Raw genomic sequence first — 15,535 nt, 5'->3', positions numbered from 1 at the left:
TGGTTGATGTGAAGTATTGACGTTATTTTGTGATGGGTGACAATATGGTGCGACGTTGCTTTGATGTGAATAAATTTTTACGGAACACTAGTCCTGACCTCCATACAGTATTAATAATTACTACCATTATTATAAAAAGCAAAAATGAAGGATGTTTTCATTTCCTCCCCTTATATTTGTGTTTAATTTACGTACCTTAAAATGTCAACAAGATCTTAAAAATGGAAATAAATTACAAAATACTTATTTGAAGATTATACTTTCAAAATTAACATGAAACAAGTCAAATTCTTATTTCGATCGGAATGTTTTAAAACGAATTTTATAGATCAACAGTATAAAGAACAGTAATTAATACTCCTTGTCAGGATTTAAACTTCACTGATATAATTTCACTTATAACTTAATTATATAGCAGCAATTTCAATCAAATGGGTACTTCATAAAATTAACAATATATTACATTAGTTATTATTTGTAATAAAAAAAATAGAATCAAACACTTGAACCGTGGTTGACATAACCTAAAATCAGATCAGAACAAGGATGTAAATGTAAACTAAAATAATTGCATAAAAATAGCAGCAACCAAAAGCTAACCCCACCAAAAATAAAAATAAAAAACGATGATCACACCTTCCTAAACTTTCTCGTGTTGTTTACTATGGTTTCTTTTATCTTCACACAAAAAACATTACACCATTGTACACAGACATAGTATGAAAATTACACCAATCTATGCCCTCTATATGATACACATATATTTATTATATTTATCTCTCATCATCATCACATTAATGGACCTCAAAGGAGGACCGAAAAATATTTAATCCTAAAATGATGAATATACATATATAAATATATAAACTAAATGTGAAAATTACTACCAACCCATTTGAAGAATCCACCCAATTGCCATCTTTCCACCTGCCTGTGGCTCAATTTACAGAAGAAGCCCGAACTGCAACTTTCAGTACATTACAAAAAGCTAACTTACACCGTATGCAATCTGGTTCCGGAACTTGGTATCATTTTCATGATCTCAATGCCTATAGTCTGCTGAAAACCGCGAAAAACCAAAATCTTGTAAACCCTTCTAACTTCTAATGGGAGAGATTACAAGTTCGGAAAATGCCTGTATATGGCAGCATGCTCTATCCAGAAAACCAGAATCCCCATGTGGTATAGCATGAGCCTGAATGAGTATGTATATAGAAACAATTGGAAGGATCTACTATATCCAAGCAAGAGAGCCTCCATCATTTGCTACTTGAGGACGACCTCTAGTTGGTGTTGGAGGTCTGTTAGCATTCAGCTCCTGATCCCATAAACACAAAAATTAACATCATTAAAGCAGTCCATGTAGTACAAGTAAAAATCATGCAGAGATAGCAGAAGTTCAATTACTGCTAACAAAGAGAAAGAGGAAGCACCTGCATCCATGTATCTTCTATATGACGTTCTGGGGATGCTTCTGGTGATGACATTGCTGGGGGTAAAGGATGAATGAGTTTAGGAACTACCACAAGATCTCTACCCAAAACTAAGATTGCACCAGCATTATTAGCAGTACCTACAAAGACAAGCATGATGCAAAATTTAAAGGCTAAATTGTTTGTGGACCTGATAGACAAAAGGTATGTAAATTAAAACATGAGTCAGGGACACACCACAATAATTGGTAGCAGAGAAAAGGGTAATTAAATGTCCCTGGGCAAACCGCTCGAAACCATCCATAACACACTCATGAGCACGAACAATCAACTGGAGATCATTGTTATTGCAGAATTCCATAACACGATCAGGCTGCATTAGGAAAAACCATTTACAAAACATTAGCAAAATTGGCACTTGAGATATCAACAAAGACTGTTTTACTTAGATATAGACATGCATAAGCAAGGAGGAAAAGGAACACAGAAGCAATTTAAACAAGAATCCCAAGTCAAAAGCATTTAACTTTCAAGGGTTTTAAGGGTAGCACCATTCCATATAAAGCTGTTGAAGGGAGAGAGATACAATTTTACGGGTAGAATAAGGAGATAACCAGCCAGCGACAATCAAATTCCCATCTAAGTACTTCTCAAATATTCAAATCAATGCAACATGTAGCTATAAAGGACTTGAACTGCTGTAGTTTTAAAGTAGCATGCTCACCCCAAAAGTAACCAACCCTGGACCTCTAGCATTTGGTCGCAACCCTTCTACACTATCATTTTCTGTTGGATCAGACCTGGAGTAAGAAAATGGATGTAGAATGCATCAGCAAATTAAAGCAATGAATACCATATATTTCATGACCAAAACAAACAATAACATGCTCTAACCATAATAAATCCATGAGAACAATCGAGCCTGCTTCCATTGTAATTGGGCGCTGTAAATTCTCAATCTGTTCCACATGATTTATAGACCGACCAATGCCACCATGCATACAAATGATTTTCTTTTCAATTAGAGCTGCCAAAGGAAGCCAATTGAATAAACGGTTTATGCGGTGCCACACCCATATTCCATCTCTCTCACCCTGTTACACAAGCCATCAGATTTGCAACTTAAACGTTATTATACAAAGCAGGACCAACATTTTTCTAATGCATGAAACAATACCATGCGCTCAATACACTCAATCCGGAAGCCAAAAAGTGCATTGATATCCGCAGCTTCATGATTCCCTCGAATTAAATGTACATTATTGGGATACTCAACCTGCAACATTAACATAATTATATGAAAATCATGGTTTGTCTCAACTTCAATAGGAAGTAAAAGTGAGCATGAGAAGATAGTAAAAGTACCGAACTTCTATAATTACCTTCAATGCAAGCAGAAGAGTAATGGTCTCCAAGCTGTGTTGGCCCCGGTCCACATAATCCCCTAAGAAGAGATAATCGATATACCTGATAGTAATTTACACAAAATTAGTATCAAATAAATAAAATGTAAGATTTAAGATACAATACAGGGCATGCAGATTACACACGAGAGGAGAATAGTATTTATAGATATTAAGAGGTCAGTTGAAACCCTTAGTATGCTGAAACATCGCTCTGATAAAGTGCCCTCAGAAAACAAGATATTTTGACCAAACACTTACGCAATGTCCCCAGCTGTTGAAGGTGCACCATATTCATCGAAAAGACGCATAAGATCCCCAAATTGACCATGTAGATCACCAAAAGTCTTAATAGGAGCTTTCAGCTGTAGAACAGTTGGTTCAACAGCAAATATTCGTTCAGCACTTTCACAGAGATCTGCTATTTCGTTGCAGTCTAAGAAAAACTGTCGACAAACTGGTGGTTTCCAACCACGAGGCTTCAGAAGATGTGCAATGACCTGGGAAAGTGAAATATAAACCATTATAGTAGAACAAATGGATCTCTTAAAGGTGCTTGAGTGAAGCATTTGAAATATCTAATAGGAGCATAACTAAATTGAATTCTTAAGAGAAACTTCTATCAGCTGTAACACTCACTAGTATCTCAGGGACCAATTGTAAATGACAACTGAGGTTCATCGTACAAGAATTAATTACATTATAAAACTGGCATATTGAAGAAAAAATTGGATTTTTATGTCCTGTAATCCAATTGTAGTAAGAGAAATCTCAAGGATGAATTCCGTCCAAGCAACATAGAACTAATAACAGAAGAAATTTATCAGAAATTCAACAATAACATGTTAATGTGCATTGCTATAGATTGAAAAGCAAAGAGAAGATTTATAATGCATTGAGAGTATGGTGATGAAATCTGGCCTTCAAATAATCATATGCAAAATAATCTGTAGCTTTTCGAATGTTTTTTTTTCACTGCTATGAGATGTATTCAGCTGGAAAATCCAAAAATATATAGCCACTCAAGCTTTTTACTCTTTGCCCCTCTCCATGTTGCATCAAGGGAAGTAACCACCTCAGGAATAGTACAGAACATTTAGGCTCAGCTTGGCATGAAGGATGAGGAGTGAGGATTTTAACGGTCAAGCTATAAAGTAGGAAGCTGTTATGAATCTTGCCATATTTCTTATCCTCACTCCTTTATAGATTAAAAATTTTACATCCTCACTCCTTCCATCCTTCATACCAAGCAAAGCCTTATGGAGGATAATTGTTCTCCCTAGGATAAAAAGATGGGAGAAACCTGTCATCTTCACTTGAAAGTTTAAAAAAAAAACAACTCTATTTGAAAGTTAAAAAGATACCCTCATCCTAAATTTATTAAGTACCACGTCTATAAAAATAAAAAAGATTCACCTTAAGAAACCTCAAAGACTAAAACTATAATCAATCACATTGCAATAAAGATAAATGCTATAACAATATCTTACTCCATGAAGTAAACCGTTCATATAGAGAGAAATCATTCTTAAGGGTTAGTCTTCGAAGTTTGGGGCAACACCCTTGCAGATCCTGGTATTACTATTCAAATCTTTCACTTGGAGACACATTCAACAATTACCCCCAAAATGCGAAGGAGCTATGCACACACACCAAATTAAATAAAACAAAGGCTATTAATTAGTACCTTTTTGGGGACACTATTGATTGACATCTGTCTATCTAATAGTTTCCTAGCTGCAGTTGCATTCTCAGGAGTCCCATAGCTAACCCGTCTGCCCTCATTTTCAAATTGGTCAATAGAAAGCTGTCTGACCATCCCCCCTAAAGCTCCACCAGTCTCTGCAGCTATAACAACCTGTTGGCATAAAGAAAACATCAGACAAAGTCATGGGTAAGAAACAATGCCAATAGTCTGATACTGACAGCTCTATGGTGAAGCCGAACTCCAGCAGGTGCAACACTATTTGATCCAGTAGAATCTGGCATCTTAATCAAGGTAGACATATGTTTTCCACTAGGTGTAGCCTCAGCCCCTCGATCCCTATCAGGAAGTTCAACTTCTCCATTAACTTGTCGCGCCTTGGCCGCGGCAAGTGTGGCACTTATAGCCTCAGCTTCAGCAGCTGATGCCTCAACCAAATAGTTAACACCTTTGTTCATTCTCCTGCAAGATATACCACATTATATAGCTCCTTGAATTAAACGAGGAGGCTTAACCATTCAAGAGCCAAGTAACAACAATAAGCATACAGTGGTAGCTTACCGGGATCCTTGAAGCATGACATTCTCAGTGCTTATGTCAGCATACATATCCCCATTTACAGGGGGAGCAACAGGATTTCCAAGCACAACTGATCCATCAGATACTGCTTCAGCCATTGTTTGCCTTGCCCTTTCATCAACAAATCCATACCTTCCGGGTAATCGTGCATTAGAAGTAGCAGTTGCCGCAGCAGCATGTGAAGCTGCTGCAGTTGTCTCAGCGGCTGCCAGGTCTTCAGCAACAAGTAGGTCATCAAGTAACACCCCTACAGCATAAATACAACATATTACCACACTACAAAATTTATGAAATATTGATTCTCAAACGGATTTGCACTAACTAACAAAAAATAGCAGCAGCTTAAACTCTATGATAAATGAAAAGAAATTAAAATTTCCGTGAAAACAGAGATGTTAAAGAAATAAACTTCTCTAATTTTCAACCCACAAGATGAATTAAAACTTTTGTAGTCTCTCTTACGACTAAATGACAATATAAGTAAAGAGGAACATTTTCAGTTAGGACCATGCACAGAGAACAAAACAAAATCCTTCTTCACCAATTTTAGCCAACAGTGCAACTTCAACATGAAGTGGGGAAGAACCAAGGCCACAGAGCTATCCCTGGTATCAATCCTTGGTCCTTACAACCAGCTTATGAAATTACAAATTCTGCAATGTCCTTGTGTCGTATTTAAATGTATAACAACAAAAGCAAGGATTAAACTTTCACAGCTCATACCAGCCCATTTAATACCATATTGCTATCCCAAGAGGGTTTTCCTAATACACCCCATCCAGTCCAAGCCATATCAAAACCAAGCTTCCTCTTCCCATTAAATGCCTTTCTTCTCCTACATGCTATCATCTATCACAGCCCAAATATAAATGACCTTTTACCTGGAAGCGAGGAACTACATAACCTAGCCATTAAACTTCCATAAAAGAGTCTGTTACTTCTATCTTAACAATCTTAAAGCACAAGGCATCAGCCAGAAAACTTGCATTTGCTAAAGAGCTAAAAGGATGAGAACTAGGAGGATCATTCAATAAAACCAATGCAATGATCAATCCTAAATAACCAGATGAGAATCTCATAATGCGTCAATTATCACATGTACAAATACTAATTGACAAATTCAACACAAAATTATGTGTAGAGAGAAACACCATTATTCCTCAAAATATATACACTGACAAGCCTTGGGGTGATATGTCATTCTAGATTAAGCATGCAATACACAACGTAAAGGCATATGCATCTAATCGGTAACTGATAACTCAATGCTGAGGCTAGAAAACAATTGGGTGCACATATTATAGAATAAAAGGATATCTTACCACCACGTAAACCACCGTAAATGAATATTAGGTCACCAACAGCTGCAGCCGCATGTCTGCAACGCCTTGTCAACTCAACTGAAGCATCTCCACCAGCGGCATCAGCACTGTATCTACCTGTCCTTGGGCTAGTAACAACAGATTTTGTATCACACCAAACTCCCGCGGCAGTATCCAACACTACAAGAAATGTGAAAAAGTTGGGAACTATTAGATGTACAAAAACAGTGTTTCCACGAAAATAAATGGCTGAATGATCATTGATACAACATTATCAGTTAACATTTCCTATTCTAAAATAATAAATTTAGAAATTAAACATGTCCTGCTTTTTTGTGAAAGTTTAACAAATTTCCAGAAATAAGTTTTGAAACTTCCTAGTAAAATACCATTCAGATATCAAATGGCAATAATAATTTTAGTTTGTTGTTACAAGCGGGAAGATCTTAATGAACTTGAATATGACTTCTCACAAGATGTGGGGAGAGAGAGAGAGCAAAAGGAACCAACCGGAAAACTTCAAGAGGGTGGACAACTTTCAGATCTAAGAAAAGTTGTTCCCTAAAGTCTACACTACCATTGCATCTTTTTTCCAGAAAAATGAACAACCTACATTTGGGAATTTTATAACAGATTTCACCTGAAAAACTACTTTTAAACCTTAAGCTTTTACAAACCCATATTTGATAGTATACCAGTAAAATGGCTAGCACAGCACATCACTAGAAGTCGAGACATTAAAAAGAACAATATCAAGTACCTGCAATGCTTGATGAGTCTTCAACCATGCGTCCGCCACCAAGTGCCCCACCAGAAACATGAAGCCTAGCGTTGACAAAGACCTAGAAACATAGTATGTTCATGTGATTCATATAACTAGAAGAATTCATAGACTGAATTATTTAAAAATGAGTGAAGGGAATAAAAGAAAAACTCACAGCAGCATGTTGGTATCTAGGTGATGGTGAAACACCAGGAGCAATTGCCCATTCCCAACGGCCATCCCTGTGTTTTGCAAGTCCATATGCACTTGCCAATGGCTGAGAAAAGAATCAAAGAGAGAAGAAACCACAGGCAAAGAACAGATTGAGCAAATCTAAGGGTAAAAAGGGATCTAAACATTTTAAAAGAACAAAAGGACAAAATTAAGACACCATTTACGTGCATCTCAGCTCAATCTTTTAAAATATCTTCATTGCTATTATTTTCAAATTCTTCAGAATTCATTAGAATGCCTCTTTCTTCCTATCAACATAGATAAAATGTATATTGAAATTAGTGCCAAAATTTATTCAGATGAATTTAAGTTTTACCCAACTAAATAAGGAAAAGCTTCCCTAAAGCAATAAGAAATGCCACGATAAAACTATAGGTCATGAAATCTTATGCTATATTGTTCAGAAAACCAAAATTCAAAAACATATATACATTATGCCATACATTTACCAACTCTAGACAACAGAATGGGGACTTTGCAACTCACCACACTGTTCGCATCTCTCCCTCCACAGAGCAGAAGAAGGCCATCCGATCGTGCACTTGCAGTAGCATACCTAGTCAAATAAAAATTGTCAACAAGGAGCTAATCTACAATCACCAAATAAATCATCAAATAAATAAAAATAAAGAACAATAATCATATAGGATGCTTCACACCAATGTCTTTGAGAACATAAGCAAGACTACAAGCTTTAACAATGTTACAAAGGAGGAAGTACATAGAAATACATTAATATCAATCATGTGCAACCACATCCATGATAAGATGGGCATACCAATAAATATGATATCAGAGAAGGGACAGTCATTTTGGTTCATATCTTGCATATTGCACTTTCTAAGAGACCAGGAACCATAAAAATAGAACCATCTATCCTAAGATTGGCCCACAAAAACCACTTCTGTGTGTGTGTGTGAGGAGGAAAGAGAGAGAGAGGGTGTACATGCAAGGAGGTGGACCTTCCCCTTCAGGTTCCAATTTACGCCACTCATAAGGCTTGGCAGCAGTGTCCAAGGCCCATACATCTGCCAAAGGTCGTTTTCCTAGAAAAGATACACAAAAATGTTCAACAAAAAATTAATTAGAAAATCATATCGTACATGAAAATAAAATCAGAATAACAGATTATTTACCATCATTTCCACCAATTGCCATGAGATACCTTTGCCCTACCAAAGCCATCACATGGCCATAGCGTGGCCCTGGTCCAGGGCCTTGAACAACAACCCTGAAATACAATTGAAATTCATATCAAATAACCCATTGTCATGTATAAATAAGGTGCATGCACATGCAACCTTCAAGGCCCAACCTATGCCACCGTGGTCGTTGCTGTGTGAGGTCAAGAACATGAAGATCCTCAGCAGACAAACCAGCTGGGCCAATTCCACCCTGAGTCAAATTAAAAACCTCCCATGAAGAACTACTTCTTGCAGCAGAAAGAAGTTAACCAAATAATATGTAAACAGAAAAAAGAAATACTATAAAATTCCACAGTGTGTACTAACCTGAATAACAACCATAGTTCCCACAGCAGTTGCCACATGTGCTGCCCTTGGTGTAGGTGGCTCTCCAAAGGGTGTGATTCTATGAGATAAATCATTGTACAAGTCAAGACGAATTTAGGAAAGTAAAACAGCAGTTATAAAGCCTTAGTCCTAGGCATACCTAGACCATTTATTAGTTAACACATCATAACAGTGCACATCGGCAGTAGCACCTGCTAGTCCTGCAATTTAATTGAAAAAAAACAAGTTTAAAGCATGAAATCATCCCCAACAAAGAGAAGTTTTCTTAAGAGACAGTTAAAAGGGGGAAAGAGGACAACAACAATTAGCCTTGACATACTATATGTTGCAAAGATTTGTAGAGGGCACTGAATTTAAATAAAGCTAAAGAAGGTCCTATTTATACATTATTACTTGAAATCACTCAAACATCATTGACTTTTGCACTAGATATATAAAACCAACATGAGGCATGATGTGTTGACTCTAAATAATTCATGGTGCTATCATAATGAATGCCACTATATCATGAGTATCTCAAAAGAACTAAGAGGTTTTCTATTTTTCGAGCATTAGGAGCATGAATATTTCAAAATAACAAATAATGAAATATTACAACAAGAGAATATAGGCATATTATTTTTGGAATCAAAGCAGGTTTTATTTGCAGTGTGAGTCAAAACCAAGAATATTTAAAATTTTAAGCACTCCAGAATACAAAACTGAATTCTTGAATCTTACCACCATGATAAATACTGAATCGTAAATTAACACAAGATTCAATAAGGGGCTATACTTCTAGTATTCTACTACTATTTAAGATAGAAGGGGAAAAAGTTCATTTAACATAGTAGCATTCAACAAAGAAGAACCTAAGAGAATTCATCTTTTGTTCCATAAATTAGAAGCCTTCTGCTTACCTTGGCACATCTTTACCTCATTAGAATTATTCTTTATTTAGATATAGCCCATTTACTCTTTGGTGTAGTAGTTCTTCATCAACCCAATAATATGAACCTTAATACAAATCCACAACGAAATATGAACCTCGGGAGCTAAAATTGCAGGGTTTAAAGAACACGCATCTTAAATCCACCGAAGTGCTCACACGTACATCGATATGAATAGCCAATTTTCATTAAGGGCTTCTTACAGAAACATCAAATAAAAAAGAAAGGAAATAAAACCAACTTACTAATGCCTGCACTTCCAGCCGAGGATGGAGTCCCGGCAGAAGCAGAATTCCCTTCCAGTGCCGTGGCACCACCGAACAGAATCAACCTGGGCCCAATATAGCTCGGCGTCCCTTCTTCCCCCACAGCTGCCACAGCCGTTAGAGTATGCCCGCACCTAGGGCCAGGCCCGTCTTCTTTCTTCTCTATAATCGCATTCACCACCGAATAAGTGGGAGCGCACCTCGGCCCCGCCACTGGTGCTTGCGGCTGTCCTTGAGCAGCAGGCGCGGCTGCTGCAGCCTGTTGTTGCGCCGAAGAAGGCGGAGATCCACCAGGTCCCGGTGTCGAAGCCTGGTTCTCTACTTGTTGGTTTTGTTGTTGTGGTTGTTGCTGTTGTTCCCTCTCCATTGGTGCCGGGGATTGCATAGCTCCGTGGTGATTCTGATCGTGATCGGTCTCTGACACCATCGACGAATCCACATCCATTCCTCTAAATTTCCAAATTAATTCCTATCTTCAACAAATCGTAAATAAAGAGGCAGCTTGTCTTTCCTTTACCTAATGCTCTTCCATTGCCGGTGTAAGCTTGAGCTTTGGCTTATACCGCTTACTTATTTACTGCGTCTTAATGGAAGAATACCTATGAAGTAGGATGCGGAAGACATGCAATTGTCAGCCGAAGATTCTTCGCCAATGGCTTTCGCTCGCGAAACAAGTCACCACGCGGGCAAGACCGCCGCCGCTTCCCTAGTAAGGCGGAAGGTCTTCACCGGATGGATTGATAAGTAGTGGTGAAAGGTGAAGATAAAGAGCTGAAACAAAAATCAAAATAAAAAGCCTTAATTGAGATAAATCAAGATCTGCTACCTAAAATGAAAGCTAATTCGACTTTTTGAAAACCCTAACTCTGATCATGAATTTATCACCTCGAAAGAAAAAAAAATCCACAACACTTTCCAGAAAAAAAGATTATATATTTACTTTTCCGGGAAAAAGAAACGAAAATTTAGGGGGAAAATTTGAAAAAAAAAACTCCTTTTTCAGTTTTTTTTCCGTTCGAACCTTTTCTTTTTCCTTTTTATCTCCCTCTATAATCCTCGAAGCTGTCGGAAAATTAGAAAGGAAAGAAAACGGAACGGAGACAATTTCAAAGCTTTCTAACAACAACAAAACCCAAAAAAAAAAAAAGAAAAATATCTTTAACTTGTTGTGATAAATGAAATTTAACTTGTTTAATTGCTTTTTAATTTTTACTGGGAGCAGCCGGTATACGGAAGGAGGACTTGGGCGCCGTCTTGGTCCTCTTGGAGACGTGAATAATGCGGGGAAGGGTGACCGGAAGGACGCATAATGGGGTTAAAATATTAACGGTGATTACCGGTTCCTATTTGCAAGGAGTTTTTTCCTTTTTGCCACCTATTAAGGAGGAATCCAAAATTTCACGCGCGAGATCATGTTTTGTTAATCACGCTCGAATGTGCAAGACGATACGTGGAAGTGCCATTTTCCACTCTGTAAATAGGAAATTAGGAGCATTTTTATTTTAAGGATTAGTTTGCCATTTTGTATGGTGAAAATAGAAAAAGAGAACAAATTTCTGTGAGAAAAAAGTGCAATGTGATTTGATTTCTTTTATACTTTTTTGAAGAACTAATATTTTAATGTTTGGTGCGAAAAATGTGATATAAAAAATTAAAATATTTAAAAACATATATGATGTTAAAATATAGGATTACGAGGCATTAGGATGTGACTATAAATAATTACGTAATAAATTTATTTAAATTTATGTAAAATTAAATATGATTTTCATTCAAATGGTAAAGTTAGAAAAAAAATTATAGTAATTTAGGTTGAAATCTCAATATATATAATTTTTTCTATATTTTATATTAAATGGTAAAAATATCTTTAAAATAATGTTTATTGCTTTGTTAATCTATATTTAATATAAAAAAGATAAAAATATCCTCAAAATAATATTTATTATTTTTTTGAAATTTGTTAAATTGAGACCATATGATTAGGGGTGTATTCGGTTTGGTTTAGTTCGACTTTTGGGAAAAAAAAATCAAACCATTCCATCCAGTTTTTCACTCTTGAAACTAAAACTGAAAACATATAAAATAAAAATCGATATCGATAATTGCAGTTTAGTTCAACGATTTTTACTAAATTTGGGCTTTGAAAAAAAATCAATTATCACTTTATTTTGGCCTAAAAAATCATTTATATATTTATAAAGTGAATTGAATAATTAAATTAATATCATAACCATCAATAAAACTACTTAAAAAATTATTTTAAGTGTATAAGTCATTCAAAGTTGTTAAAAGGAGCACTAACACATAAATCATCAGTATACTTGATATTTTTCTGTCTTTTTTTTATTAGTTTAATTAATTATAACTGAGTGATTACAATATGTCATATAATTAATTGAATTCATAACTATCAAACATATGTAATTGTGAAAAGCTATTTCTTTTATAAATAAAATATTATAAAGTTTAATAAACTATTTTCCTAATATAAAATTACAATGTTATAATTTTTTTACGAAATATTTTCATAACTTTATCTTTTTGTATAATTATATCTAGTTGTTAATAATAATAATAATAATAATAATAATAATAATAATAGTAATAGTAGTAGTAGGGTTAAATGAATTAGTCCATATAAATATTGGAATGGTGAATTTATTATTCTATTAGGACTATTGCTTTAAACATCATTTTTTTTCATTCGATTTGATTTTGATAAAATAAGTTCCATGTACTAAATTGAACAATAAAAAATCTGAACCGAACCAAATACATCTATTCAAAATAGTTTTTCAATATTATCTGTTTCTTTGCTCAGCCCTATATTTGATGGGTGGTATCAACTCAGTCAATATCTTAAATATAATATAGACTATAGATATATTGTTACAAAAATAAAACAATAAATATTAAATTTTAGTTTTATGTCAAAACCTCTAACAATCGTTCTGATGTGATAGTTAAAAAATGAAAATGCATTGTTTTGAAATGAAAAATGAGGGTGTAACAGCTTAGCTATTAATTTTAACTATTTTACAATGACTTAGTTAATTCTTTTAATTATTTCATGAAAAAAAATTGGCATTTAAGCTTAACAATTATTATGAAAATTTAGAAAACGACAATTATTTTATATAATGGTCTAGAATTATTTATAATCTCTCTCTAATCCTTAAATAGGATATTAAACAAGTTTTAACACGCTTAAACCTTTGTCTTCTTACACTAATAGTAATATTGATGTCAATTGAGATAATTCTCAATAAAAAAATTATATAAAACTATAAAAGCAATATATTTTGACCATTGACATAGTTATTTTTTTATGCGTTTTGCATTTCTAATTTAATAAATATATATTTAATGCTTTACTTTTATTAAGGATTTAATGCTTCACTATAAACTTATTAATTTAGCTAAGTCATTATAACATTTTCCTCCTGCATCCTGTCCTCCAACATTTTAAGTAAGATGTGAAATAAATTGAATGATCCATCAAGCATAAAAAGGAAGAAAAGAATGTATCCTCTTATAGTTGATTGTCTTTTAACTTACTTTCAAATCAATGACCAAAAAAAAAAGGTCATCGTTCATTGTCATGTGAAGAGATGAAAAAAATCATACGGTGGAAAGTCATACAACCAAACAATGAGTTTTTAGATTTTTTTTTTTACAAATTTTTATCTATCGATGTAAATTTTAAAAGTGTCAAATTGATAGTTTAATCATAACTCCATGACAAAATAGCTATTGAACCTACGAGTTAATGTGCTATAATAAATTTACTAGTAATCATTTTGTAATATTTCATAATTGAGTGATTAAAATGAAAATTTACTAATAATTGGATGATTAATGGTGTAGCTTACCAAAATATTTTTGGAGAATGGTGACTTTACGATACATATTGATGTCTTTTAGCAAGTTAACGAAAGAACGACTAAAATGATTAATTTTGGATATTTAAGTTATTAAAATCAAACTTTTTTATAATTAAATTATCAAAATATAAACTAATTAATAATTGAGTCAATCTATTTTACAAAAATATTAGGTACCAGTTAATAAAGAAACATGAACTTTATTTTACAATAGTATTAAACATTGACTATTTTTTGAACTTTTAGATATGACCTATAATAAGATTTAAGTCAAAATAAATTTGAATAAAATCCATACTAAGTGAAATTTAATGACTTATGATCTCAACCAAGACCTCGACCTTATCAACCCAACCAAAGTTTTTTTATTATTATTTAAACATAGACAGATATAATATTCCTATAAATTGGTAATAAAGCCAAGGGGGATTTTTCAGACTTTGGGTTAAGAAAAATAAAAAGTGAGATGTAGTTTGAGGCTTTGAGCCTAACTTTTCCATAAGGTTTGTTAAGCCCATACATAATCTCAAATGGGCTGCTGATGTATGAGTTTGGCCTACTCATTTGACTTGATCAGATCAACTCGTGTGAATTAAGTACTGTATAGAGAATAAAGGAAAATATTAAAATATTTACAATGCAATTTATTAATTTATAAATTATAAAAATTTAAAATAGTTTAAGTGCGGTTATGATTAAGGAAAATATGATGTTAACTCATGTAAATAATACACTTATGTGATCAGATGATTACTTAAACTTGGATTTACATTTAACAAATTGATGGTCATATGGATTTTTGTTTGTAGCAAGTTAATGGAATCAAATCTTAACGGTTCATTTCAAACTTCTTGCAATGGTGTATTAATGACACGATTAAATCTTTTAATATGATAGTAGGTTGAAATTCTCGTTTCTGAGTTTTTTTCTCACTACATAATAAATGCTAAACTACCACTTACATCACTTCATAAAACCCAAAAAAATTAAATTAAATTAAATTTTGTGATACTAAGTTGATTGAATCTTAATTCGATTGGTATGGACATTGTTGTCAGTGTAAGAGGATGTGGGTTCGAGTGCACTAAAGTGCATTATCCTCTTATTTATGAGTTGAGAGCAGTTATAGATAACTCTAGATATTATGTAAAAAAAACAAATATAATCAGGCCTATAATAATATTATTAAAAAAAATTATGATACAACTACTATTTACATTCTTTTAACAATATATTATTATTATTATTATTATCTGGGAAGGCTTGCTTGATTACTACATCAAAAGGGAATTTCTTTTTGGAGAAATGGTCTTTGTTCTTAATTGTTAGAATATTTTTACTGATGTAACTCGTCGACATGCTTGTGTATCATAATTGTTATATTCATTTGTTAGGAGGATACATGTCAGTTCAAAGGGTATTGTTGATTTTGTATTAATTTTTCGAGTACGATCATTCGTCTCATGTTAAATGGAATCAATC

The 15,535-nt window shown here is 33.9% G+C and overlaps 1 protein-coding gene across 5 annotated transcripts; it reads right to left on the bottom strand.

The window, feature by feature from the left end:
• Nucleotides 1–653: 653 nt before the first annotated feature.
• LOC107906665 (serine/threonine-protein phosphatase BSL3) lies at nucleotides 654–11,448 on the bottom strand. 5 transcript variants are annotated; one of them, XM_041093400.1, is made up of 23 exons: nucleotides 11,188–11,344; nucleotides 10,684–10,937; nucleotides 10,146–10,615; nucleotides 9,111–9,171; nucleotides 8,951–9,029; nucleotides 8,755–8,834; nucleotides 8,576–8,670; nucleotides 8,386–8,485; nucleotides 7,926–7,995; nucleotides 7,381–7,482; nucleotides 7,203–7,284; nucleotides 6,443–6,622; nucleotides 5,103–5,367; nucleotides 4,763–5,003; nucleotides 4,524–4,694; nucleotides 3,098–3,336; nucleotides 2,816–2,900; nucleotides 2,611–2,709; nucleotides 2,328–2,527; nucleotides 2,158–2,233; nucleotides 1,671–1,806; nucleotides 1,434–1,573; nucleotides 654–1,318 (listed from the first exon to the last, which is right to left on the bottom strand). In XM_041093400.1, the coding sequence occupies exons 3-23, from the start codon at nucleotides 10,609–10,611 to the stop codon at nucleotides 1,235–1,237; spliced, it is 3,051 nt and encodes a 1,016-aa protein (XP_040949334.1). In that variant the 5' UTR covers nucleotides 10,612–10,615; nucleotides 10,684–10,937; nucleotides 11,188–11,344; the 3' UTR covers nucleotides 654–1,234. The 5 variants fall into 5 exon arrangements, with proteins under 5 accessions (XP_040949334.1, XP_040949335.1, XP_016689221.1 ...); XM_041093401.1 differs by lacking the exon at nucleotides 11,188–11,344 and adding an exon at nucleotides 11,052–11,144; XM_016833732.2 differs by lacking the exon at nucleotides 11,188–11,344 and adding an exon at nucleotides 11,354–11,448 and having other exon boundaries at nucleotides 10,146–10,937.
• Between the last annotated feature and the right edge of the window lie 4,087 nt (nucleotides 11,449–15,535).

The sequence above is a fragment of the Gossypium hirsutum genome, chromosome D05 (assembly GCF_007990345.1).
Source record: "Gossypium hirsutum isolate 1008001.06 chromosome D05, Gossypium_hirsutum_v2.1, whole genome shotgun sequence".
Classification (NCBI taxonomy): Eukaryota; Viridiplantae; Streptophyta; class Magnoliopsida; order Malvales; family Malvaceae; genus Gossypium; species Gossypium hirsutum.
Note: the sequence above shows the minus strand (reverse complement) of the source record. Positions and strands in the feature narration are given on the sequence as shown.